Raw genomic sequence first — 12,163 nt, 5'->3', positions numbered from 1 at the left:
TGAGGCAGGAGAATAGCATGAACCCGGGAGGCGGAGCTTGCAGCGAGCTGAGATCGCGCCACTGCACTCCAGTCTGGGCGACAGAGCAAGACTCCATCTCAAAGAAAAAAAAAAAAAGAATTCACTAAATTTGTATCAGATACTATCAAAATACAGTAAGTTTCAACAGATTTCTGCAATTTCATTTCTATCTCACTTAAGAAATGTGACCAATGGCAACTTACTTATTAATGACTTATGAATTAGAATAATTAGAAGAACATTTTAAGTTTTTTTAAAAACATCAGCAAGAGCTTATACATTATAATTGTGTGTGCTTTAACAGTAAATCTACAAAAATCTGTGTTATTCCAGTGTCATCTAAACGACAGGTTGGCAAACTTTTTCTGTAAAGGGCTAAATAGTAAATTTTAGGGTTTCTGGGCCATACAGTCTTTGTTACACCTATTCGACTTTGCTGTCAAGCACAGAAGCAACCATAGATAATATGTAAATGAAGAAACATGGCTGTGTTCCAATAAAACTTTATAAACATAGGTGGCAGACTGAATTTGGCCTAGACCCTATTTTCTGACTCCTGATCTATACAAACAAAATACTGTTTCAGTGTCAGGATTATTTTCAGAGTCCCTTTAATTATCAATGAAATAAGGATTAAACTCTTGAAGCAAAAATAAAACAGTATTGCTGTTTTGCTTTTCCAGAAGTCAGACCCAAGGAAAGTACAACCATCTCTGGTGGTCTAATAGCTTCCGTCTGATAGAGCCAAGGATGTGAATATATGGGAGATAGAAGGGATAAATTTAGATGCACTAGAAAGAACACACTACTTCTTGACCACAAATATCTCCTACCTGTTGACAGAAGCTTACACTGAAAGATTTAAGCCATCATCTTAAAACGATATACAAGACGTCTTTTCTATTGAGTTTTGTTGGAGGTGAACATGATGGCAAAAATGAAAAACTTAGGCCAGGCGTGGTGGCTCACGCCTGTAATCCCAGCACTTTAGGAGGCTGAGGTGGGTGGATCATGAGGTCAGGAGTTCAAGACCAGCCTGCCCAAGATGGTGAAACCCCATCTCTACTAAAAATAGCCAGGCATGGTGGTGGGTGCTTGTAATCCCAGCTACTCTGGAGGCTGAGGCAGAGCATTGCTTGAACCCAGGAGGTAGAGGCTGCAGTGAGCTGAGATCACGCCACTGCATTCCACCGAGTGACACAGCAAGACTCTGTCTCCAAAAAAAAGGAAAAAAAAGAAAAGAAAAAGAAAAGAAAAACTTAGATGGTGCTATCAGAATCATCCAAACTAGCTCAAAATTTTGCTTAAATCTGACTCCGAGAAGCAACAAGAAGCAAAATCTATACATGTATCTTTTGCTCATGTCCCTCCTGATTCTGAAACATTAATTTGATGGCATATTTTAAACACTGAAGCTCCATGGTCATGCACAACAATCACCAGTAAGATATAATAATTTTACAGATCACTTGAGGTCAGGAGTTCGAGACCAGCCTGGCCAACACGGTGAAACCCCGTCTCTACTAAAAATACAAAATTAGGCACAGGGCATGGCAGTGCACACCTGCAGTCCCAGCTACTCAGGAGGCTAAAGCAGGAGAATCACTTGAACCCAGGAGGCGGAGGTTGCAGTGAGCCGAGATTATGCCACTGCACTCCAGTCTGGGTGACAGAGGGAGACTCCTTCTCAAAAAAAAAAGAAAAAAAAGGCCAGGAGAGGTGGCTCAGGCCTATAATCCCAGCACTTTGGGAGGTTGAGGTGGGCAGATCACCTGAGGTCAGGAGCTTGAGACCAGCCTGACTAACATGGCAAAACTGAGATCGCGACTCTGCACTCCAGCCTAGACAACAGAGACTCTGTCTCAGAAAAAAAAATAATAATAATTTTGAAAATCAAGCAAGAAAGTACTTTATAAATGGTAAAGCACCATATAAATAAGTTACTATCACCACATAGTAGGTAGAAAACTTGAAATAGAAATCTTACCACTCTAGATGGTTTTCTTCTGTTGATGCGCTGGCAGTCAATACTATATAATGTCTGAAGAATTTTCAGCAACAATCAGAAAAAAAAGCCAGAAAAATTGTTATGGCCTGCTTTTTAATCATCCCCTTTTCTCCCTCCCTCTCATTGAAAAAATGAGCTAATAAAGGCACACAGTTTATGAAAATTAAATATGCTCTGATTTTCACAAAATTAATTCTAGATCCTACAAGTAAAAAACAATTCACTTTAAAAAGTCACGAATACTGGATTAGATACTACTAGAATAAAGAAACACTCTTATCTCTTAGGATTTTTGTTCATCTATTCTCTCTTGCTTAAGAAATAAAAGAGCTGTCACCTACCAGATATTAACTATGTTTAACATTCTTCTTTAAAAAAAAAAAATCACATACATATAAAATACAAAATTTCACATACCTATACTTTTGAAAGAAATTTGGTGGCTCAAGTAGTTTGGACCAATCTGATTTTCCTTGGAGAATTTCATCTGTGACTGCAAGACCTAAATTAAAAAAAAAAAAAAAAGAAGGATTTTGAAAAGGGACCAGCTCTTAAATCACTCTACTACTGCAAAATCTCAAACTCCACCACACCAAATTATTATTATTTTTTTTCTTTTTTTGAGACAGAGTCTCACTCTGTCACCCAGGCTGGAATGTGGTGGCTCTATCTTGGCTCACTGCAACCTCTACCTCCTGGGTTCAAGCGATTCTCCTGCCTCAGCCTCCTAAGTAGCTGGAATTACAGGTGCCCACCACCATGTCCGGCTAATTTTCTTATTTTTAGTAGAGACAGGGTTTCACCATGTTGGCTAGGCTGGTCTTAAACTCCTGACCTCGGGTGTTCTGCTCGCCTTGGCCTCCCAAAGTGCTGAGATTATAGGCGTGAGTCACCACGCCCGGCCCACCAAATTCTTGAGTAACAAAATATAAACATATATTATGTTGTTTCTTAGAACACAAAAAATTAGGTTCAACCAGACTGGGCTGGCTCCATTTTCGGCCTTAATATTATCATATACTTTTGAAAACTCATTACTAAAAAACAAAATAACCATACTTGAAAGAGTTTTTAGAAAAAATAGTTATAACTCTAACTGTCAATCCATAGCTGTAACAGAGAATAAAAACTGTCAACCAAAAACTTGTGGGAATATGTAAAGGGCAACAGGGCCACATGTTTACCTTGTTTAAATTCTTCTACCATTACTGTTCGAGTTGATGTGGACACATTATACGTAGAATTCTGTTGTGGGTAGGCAGGGGTGATTATGGGCATGAGATGATACCTATCTGATGGATTTACCTGTGAAATTAGAAGCAGAATAACTGATCTATTCTCCTATTTCAGTTGTCCTCATTTCATTTCCCCAAAAGTCTGAAGAATATGAAATATAAATTAAATACTACATTTCCTCAAGTTTAAGAAGTACATTTTCCCTCCCCAACTACATTTATTTTTGAAGTTGGATATGTCTCATAGTCAAAGTCAAAGGAAATACTGCAGAAGTATATTTTTCCTCAGAAAAGCTGTTAAATTGATGTGCATCTTATAAACAATGATCTCTTATAATCAAGGAAATACAGTATTATAACTACAAAAAGCATTATCTGGTTTCATGATTCTCAATCCTTTTTCACCACCCACTCAATGGATGACTTCCCCTTGGTTACCTAGAGGAATGAGCACTCACTCTAAAAGCAATTATAATGCAAGATATGCGAGAATTATGCTATCTTGAAACAATGAATCTGCTTTAAATTGTATCCCAAAGTAAATCTTTTATTATACTTTAGTACTTTATTATTAGTAACCAATTACTTTTTTTTCTGAGACGAAGTCTCAACTCACCCAGGCTGGAGTGCAGTGGCACAATCTCGGCTCACTGCAACCTCTGCCTCTGGGGTTCAGGCGATTCTCGTGCCTCAGCCTCCAGAGTAGCTGGGACTACAGGTGTGCACCACCATGCCCAGCTAATATTTTGTATTTTCAGTAGAGAGGGGGTTTCACCACGTTGGCCAGGCTGGTCTCGAACTCCTGATCTCCGGTGAACCACCCGCCTGGGCCTCCCAAAGTGCTGGGATTACAGGCTTGTGAATCATTGCGCCCAGCCAAGTAACCAATTATTTTTGAGACAGTTTTTCCACAATGGATTATGACACTGCCCTTGAGACACCCACTCATCTTACATGGGTGATTTTTAATGACATAACATTTGGATCAGCATCAGTGATCCAAATCATCTGCACAAAAAACAAAAAACAAAACAAAACAGAAACCACAGCAGAAGGAGCAAGAGGACAATAGTCATACAGAAGGAAGAACAGAGACAAGAGGAACTATCTTTAACTAGACTGTAATTTAGAGAAATGTCCTTTTCCTTAAAAGGTTTACAGAAACTCCATAATAAATCACATACCCGAGGATCCCAGACAGGCAAATTCAAATTGCTTTCTTCTGGTTGCTTCAGCAGCACAGGATTTGGCCATTCCCTGACATGAATAAGGCAAATTAACTTACACATGATCTCACTTCAGGTATTACATGGAACCTTATAATTATTAGATTGTTGTAACCTTCTAGAGCGAATGTTCTGGGTATTTGGTATTAAGGGGGAAAAAAAGGCCGAGCGTGGTGGCTCACACCTGTAATCCCAGCACTGTGGGAAGCTGAGGCAGGCAGATCACTTGAGCTCAGGAGTTCGAGACCACCCTGGGCATCATGGAGAAACCCTGTCTCTACTAAAAATACAAAAATTAGCCATGCCTACCGGCGCACGCTTATAGTCCCAGCTTCTCACCAGGCTGAGGTGGGAGGATCACTTGAGCCCAGGAGGCGGAGGCTGCAGTGAGCTGAGATGCAAGCACTCTAGCCTGAGCAACAGTGAGACCCTGTCTCAATTAAAAAAAAAAAATAAAGAAGAAGAAATGGGCTAAGGAAGAAGGTAAGAAGGTATACAAAGGAAAGGCTGCTCATTTTAATGCAGTGTTCTCTGAAAGGGCAAACATTACTTTCCATTAACTGTAACTAATTTGCACCTGAATCTTTCAGTTCCTTCTCATTTGCTTTCATGGATTTAATTCTGATAATTCAGTAACAGCAACGGCTAACATTTACTGAAAATACTAATAAATCAATGTGATTATCATCTCTGTTTTACAAATGAGGAAAGCTTAAACAACCTCTACATAACTAGTAATTTGCAAAGCCAAACTTATTTTAACTGCTCTCCCTAGTTAAGGGCCCACATTTATAAATCCCTGAAGAAGGTGACAAGTGCCTCAAATTTGATGTTTTATACTTTTACCTTTACAAAGGAATGTAAAACAACAGAAAAGGTCTATGTATAGTTCTTATATGTCCAAACAAACTTACATATAGGTAGAAGTTAGTAAATAGTCAAAGTACACATATAAATACTTACCACTTGGAAAAAACTAAAAAGAACTTATGAACTAAAGTAGATGCTGCTGCATTTGGATACAATTGGCAAGTTCTTGCAACTAGCATTGCCCAGGAGACACCACCAAGGAATCCTAGCATGTTGGAATAAATACCACGTCCTAGAAAATCAACATATTTGTTAATTATTATTAGGACCTACTATCTGTGACATTCTTTTTACTTTTTCTGCTCTTTACAAGGTGAATGAATATCCATGACATTCAACAAGGTAACTGTATTCATAAGACGGTTGGTTGGAAATTTTCCCCTATAAACAAAACATTAAAACTGATAAGCAGACCTTCACATAAGGCCTATAGTCTACTTAGTAAACCATAAGTTGCTAATCTTACCCTCCTTACTTTCCCTTCTAATATAGACACCTCAGTTCTAGCTGCTCAACTGGGCTCCACTGATATTACATTGAAATTCCCCATTTTTCAGTATTTAGGATTGAGAGAAAAATGAAAGGAAGGAGACATTTGAAGAGACAATGGGGAAGAATGAATATTTAATTAATAATCACATTCATGGGTATTTTTAAATCAAGTGTAAAACTGGAGACTTCAGTATTTCACAGAATTTGGATACCTCTCCATAAAGTAGAATACACCACTGATATTACTCATTTCTATGATTTTTTTTTTCTTAAGAGATGGGCTCTCACTCTGTCACCCAGACTGGAGTGACCTGGCACAATCATAACTCACTGTAGCCTCAAACTCCCGGGCTCAATTGATCCTCCACCTCCGCCTCTTGAGCAGCTATGACTACAGGGGTGCACCACCATGACTGTCATGACCGATTCTCATATAGCTATCTGTATTACGTCCCGCCAAGTGAGCAAAAGAAGAAAACCTACAAAATACTGATTTCAGACATGGTAAACATGAAAAATATGCATCTAATTGACAAAATATGGCATTTAATCTTTAAGGAAGGGCAAATTGTTCATGTTATCCCGTCAGTGCAAATTTTATTTTAACTATACTAGACACTTGAGCCCAAGGACAAATTCTACTTGCTTAATATCTTGTTAGACCTACACTGTCCAATATGGTAGCCACAAGCCATGTGTTGCTTTTTAGCTTGTAACAGCTTTATTGAGATGTAATTCACATACCACAAGATTCGTCGATTTCAAGTACACAATTCAATGGTTTTTAGTATACTGAGAGTTGTGCAATCATCAACATGATCAATTCTAGAATGTTTTCAGCACCCCAAAAAGAAACTTTTAACTGTCATACTCAGCCAGGCACTGTGGCTCACACCTGTAATTCCATTACTTTGGGAGGCCAAGGCAGGAGGACTGGTTGAGCCCAGGAGCTTGAGACCAGCCTAGGTAACATAGCAACACCTCGTCTCTGCTTAAAAAAAAAAAAAAATTAGCCAGGCATGGTGGCTCACACCTGTAATCCCAGCACTTTGGGAGGCCGAAGCAGGCAGATCACAAGGTCAAGAGATTGAGACCATCCTGGCTAACACGGTGAAACCCCGTCTCTACTAAAAATACAAAAAATTAGCCGGGCATGGGGGGTGGGCGCCTGTAGTCCTAGCTACTCTGGAGGCTGAGGCAGGAGAACGGCGTGAACTCGGGAGGTGGAGCTTGCCAAGATTGTGCCACTGCACTCCAGCCTGGGCAACAGAGCAGGACTCTGTCTCAAAAAAAAACAAAAACAAACAAACAAATTCTCCAGGCATGGTGGCATATGCCTGTAGTCCCAGCTACTCAGGAGGCTAGAGTGGAAGTATTGCTTGGGCCCAGAAGGTCGAGGCTGTGGTGAGCTATGATTACACCACTGCATTCTGGCCTGGGAGACGGAGCAAGTCCCTGTCTAAAAAAATAAAATGAAATAAAACAAACACAAAGGCATACCTTGTTTTATTGTGTTTTGCTTTATTACACTTCACAGATACTGAGTTTTTTACAAATTGAAGGGTTGCGGCAACCCTGAGTTGAGCAAATCTATAAGCAACATTTTTCCAACAGCATAAGCTCTCACTTCATGTCTCTGTGTCACATTTTAGTAATTCTCACAGTATTTCAAACTTTTTCATTATTATTATATCTGTTATGGGGACTTGTGATTAAGTGATTGCTGATGTTACTATTGTAATCGTTTTGGGGCACCACAGACTAAGCCCATATAAGATGGTGAACTTAGTTGGTTAATGTATACGTTCTGAATGCTCCACCAACTGGTCATTAACCATCTCTCTCCCTCTCCTCAGGTCTCCCTATTCCTTGAGACACAACAATACTTAAATTAGGCCAATTAAGAATCCTTAATGGCCTCTAAGTGTTCAAGTAAGAGTCACATGTCTCTCACTTTAAATCAAAAGCTAGAAAAGATTAAGCTCAGTGAAAAACGCATTTTGAAAGCTATGATAGTCTGAAAGCTATGCTCCTTGTGCCAATCAGTTAACCAAGTTGTGAATGCCAAGGAAAAGTTACTGACAGAAATTACAAGTGCTACTCTCCAGTGAATACAGGAATGACAAAGTAAAACTGCCTTATTGCTGATAGAAAACATTTTTTTGTTGTTGAGACGGAGTCTTGCACTGTCGCCCAGGCTGGAGTGCAGTGGCGCGATCTTAGCTCACCACAACCTCCGCCTCCCGGGTTCAAGTGATTCTCTTGCCTCAGCTTCCTGAGTAGCTGCGATTACAGGTGCACGCCACCACACCCGGCTAAATTTTGTATTTTTAGTAGAGATGGGGTTTCACTATGTTAGTCAGGCTGATCTCAAACTCCTGACCTCATGATCCGCTCGCTTTGGCCTCCCAAAGTGCTGGGATTACAGGTGTAAGCAACCCCACCTGGCTGCTGATGGAAAATTTTAATAGTCTGGATGAAAGATCAAACAAGACACAAAGTTTCCTTAGGCCAAAGTCTAATCCAGAGCAAAGTCCTAACTTCTCTTCAATTGTATGAAGGCTGAGAGAGGTGAGGAAGGTGCAGAAGAAAAGTCTGAAGCTAGTAAAGATTGGTTTATAAGGTTTAAGGAAAGAAGCCATCTCCACAACATAAAAGTGCAACAAGTGCTGATGCAGAAGCTGCGGGAAGTCATCCAGAAGATCTAGCTAAAATCATTGATGAAGGTGGCTACACTAAACAACAAATCATCAATGTAGATTAAACAGCCTTATACTGGAAGAAGATGCCATCTAGGACTTTCACAGCTAGAGAGGAGAAGCTTGGTTTCAAAGCTTCAAAGGGTAGGTGATTCTCTTGTTAGATGACAGCACAGCTGTTTACATCATGGTTTAATGAGTATTTTAAAGCCCATTGGTGAGATCTACTGCTCAGAAAAAAAAAAGATTCCTTTCTAACTAGGACTGCTCTTTGACAATGCACCTAGTCACGCAAGAGCTCTAGTGGACATATACTAGGAGATTAAAGTTATTTTCATGTCTGCTAATACAGCATCTACTCTGTAGCCCATGGATCAAGGAGTTATCTTCTTGTTTTACCACTTAAGAAACACATTTTGGAGCTGGGCTTGATGGCTCACGCCTGTAATCCCAGCACTTTGGGAGGCCGAGGCCAGTGGATCACAAGGTCAGGAGTTCGAGCCTAGCCTGACAAACATGGTGAAATCCCGCCTCTACTAAAAATACAAAAAATTACCAAGGTACGGTGGTGCATGCCTGTAGTCCCAGCTACTTGGGAGGCTGAGGCAGAAGAATCACTTGAACCTGGGAGGCGGAGGTTGCTGTGAGCTGAGATTGCACCACTGCACTTCAGCCTGGGCGACAGAGCGAGACTCCGTCTCAAAAAAAAAAAAAAAGACTACAGTATAGTGTAAATGTAACTTTTATATGCACTGGGAAACAAAACAAAAAAATTGTAATTTGCTTTACTGCAGTTGTCTGGAACCAAACCTGCAATATCTCAGAGATGTGCTTAAATAATAATACAGAATGTGCTATGCCAGCTCAGTGGGAAGCAAAGGGATTTTTATGAACCTATATATATATATATATATATATATAAACTAGTAACAGTTCCAGGCTTTATTACAAAAGTGTTATAAGGTAAAAACAAGTGAAAGTCATCACTGTGGGCTCTTCACTTAATGAACACCTACTACAGTAAAGACCAGACTCTGCGGGTGGGAATACAAAGATATATAAGATGGTGCTACCCACGGAGGGTGTCAGTCTTCAACTTCTGAATTATTCTGACTGCCTGACTGAACCTAAGACGAAAAGTCAGGGGCTTTTAGTTTTTACCCAAGGTAGGAAGAGGTACACTACTTATCAAAACACCATAACCATTGTACCCGAAAAACAAATAGCTACTCCAGAGTTTATTGGCCCTCAACCTCCAACAATATCATTAGATTCAAAGTTTCTATATGTGCTTCTATCACTGGCAAGAGAAAATTAGAATTTTATAATGCAAACATAGAAGACTAGGGATACTTACGTTTTGCCCATAATTTGACAGCTCTTAGGGTGAGTCTAAAAGTTTCTTTATTTGGCACTAAATGCAAAATTTCATCAGTAACTCTACATCCTGAAAAAGACAAAGCATTCATTTTCAACATGCAGCAAATACTCAGTTAATTCAAATGCCCTCCTAACTTCCAGACTCTCGAATACTAAAAATATGAAAGATAATAAAACATCAGGGTCTATTTTATGTATATGAAATTTAGCACTTAGGAGAAATCAGTTTGTTTTAGGATAATTAAAAAAGACCTGGGTAATGCAATCCAAAATGTGATATGTCTGAGTATTTTTTAGTTTTCTTCCATATTTGTTAATCAAACACCTCCCAATTACAACACTGTAATTACTTCAATATAAACCTTTTCCACAAATACTGTAATTTACTGTTACAATCTGGAAATACACCAAAGTCCAATAGTGATTCGGTTAAACAAAAGAGACTATAAAACAGTGGTTCTCAATCCCAGCCCTTTGGGAGGCCGAGGTGGGTGGATCACCTGAGGTCAGGAGCTCAACACCAGTCTGGCCAAAATGGTGAAACCCTGTCTCTACTAAACATACAAAAATTAGCTGGGTGTGGTGGTGGGCATCTATAATCCCAGCTACTCAAAGGGCTGAGGCAGGAGAAACGCTTGAACCCAGGAGGGGGAGGTTGTAGAGAGCCGAGATCGCGCCACTGCACTCCAGCCTTGGCAACAGAGTGAGACTCCGTCTCAAAAAAAAAAAGACATTGGTTCTCAAAGTATGGTCTGGGTACCCCTGGGAATTTGTGAGGTCAAACTTTTTTTATAATAATACTAAGGCTTTCTTTGCTTTTTTCACCATGTTAACATTTGCATTGATGGTGCAAAAGAAACGGTGGATAAAACTGCAGGTACCTTTGCCGTCAATCAAGATGGGGCAACAAACTGTACTAGCAGAAAAAAATATCTTCACCACCAAACATTTGCAGTTAAAAATAAAGGTGAGACCATCCTGGCTAACACAGTGAAACCCCGTCTCTACTAAAAAAATACAAAAAACTAGCCGGGCGAGGTGGCGGGTGCCTGTAGTCCCAGCTACTGGGGAGGCTGAGGCAGGAGAATGGCATAAACCCGGGAAGCAGAGCTTGAAGTGAGCTGAGATCTGGACACTGCACTCCAGTCCGGGCGACAGAGCGAGACTCCGTCTCAAAAAATAAAAAAATAAAAAAATAAAAATAAAGGTGGGGAAAGAACACGTGAGACTGTGTGAGTTGTAAGCTGAACCGCCTGCTTTTTTCAAGGAACACCAGTTTTACCTGAAAAAGTAATTGGCAGATGAACTATAGTTATTCAGTGAGGTATTTCTTTAAAAATGAACAAAAGGAACCCCTCCGTTCAAGTAAAATGACAAAATGTGTTGCCAACAATAAAATTTAACCTTTCAAGTCAAACCTGAATTTTAGACAACTTTTATCTGTTACTATGAACTTGACACCTTTCCATACTTTTCCGCTGAGACTGGTGGTGATATTAATGAATGCTGGGTTTTTTTTTTCACATTTTACAGTGAAATGTGTATTAACATTTGGAAGATCCAAGTAACTTTGTGACCCAATATTTTCCAAATGACCAAGGCATGATAGTACAGAATCATGCATGAATAAAGGGACCACTCAAAGAACAAGACAGATCAGTGGATTGTTATGTGATCAGTGGATTGTTATGTAACAGAATACAAAAAGTCTGATATGATTTTAGACTCCATACTCTAACCTTTAAGAAATTATCATTTTTATTCAGCAACAAAACAGAATATGGATGAACCTCACAAACATGCCAAATGAAAGAACTCTTATGCAAAAGATCACATAGGATTCTTTTTATATGAAATGTCTTTAAGAGGCAAATCTACAAAGAAAGCAAGCAAGCAGATTAGTGGTTGCCTGGGACTGGGGATTGGAGAGGGAAATGACTGCAAATGTGTATAAAGCATCTTTTGAGAGTGATAAAATATTCTAACATTGGATTGTAGTATACTAAAGACCAGTGAAGGCCAGGTGAGGTGGTTCACACCTGTAATCCCAGCACTTTGGGAAGCCAAGGTGGGCGGATCACCTGGTATCACGAGTTGGAGGCCAGTGTGACCAACATGGAGAAACCCCATCTCTACTAAAAATACAAAACAATCAGCCAGGCGTGGTGGCACATGCCTATAATCTCAGCTACTCAGGAGGCTGAGGCAGGAGAATCGCTTGAACCCAGGAGG

The 12,163-nt window shown here is 39.8% G+C and overlaps 1 protein-coding gene across 1 annotated transcript in view; it reads right to left on the bottom strand.

The window, feature by feature from the left end:
• The window catches only part of PAPOLG (poly(A) polymerase gamma), a 47,505-nt gene that overhangs the window by 13,442 nt on the left and 21,900 nt on the right, over positions 1 to 12,163 (bottom strand). Inside the window, exons 8-13 of the mRNA XM_011941819.1 lie at positions 9,909 to 9,998; positions 5,454 to 5,592; positions 4,449 to 4,521; positions 3,214 to 3,334; positions 2,447 to 2,531; positions 2,009 to 2,062 (exon numbers count right to left, since the gene is read on the bottom strand). Of these exons, the coding sequence (XP_011797209.1) occupies positions 2,009 to 2,062; positions 2,447 to 2,531; positions 3,214 to 3,334; positions 4,449 to 4,521; positions 5,454 to 5,592; positions 9,909 to 9,998 (562 nt within the window). The remainder of the gene's footprint in view (positions 1 to 2,008; positions 2,063 to 2,446; positions 2,532 to 3,213; positions 3,335 to 4,448; positions 4,522 to 5,453; positions 5,593 to 9,908; positions 9,999 to 12,163) is intronic.

The sequence above is a fragment of the Colobus angolensis genome, unplaced genomic scaffold, assembly GCF_000951035.1.
Source record: "Colobus angolensis palliatus isolate OR3802 unplaced genomic scaffold, Cang.pa_1.0 Scaffold201, whole genome shotgun sequence".
Taxonomy (NCBI): Eukaryota; Metazoa; Chordata; class Mammalia; order Primates; family Cercopithecidae; genus Colobus; species Colobus angolensis.
The sequence above is the reverse complement of the archived record's forward strand: the minus strand, read 5'-3'. Positions and strand labels throughout refer to the sequence as shown.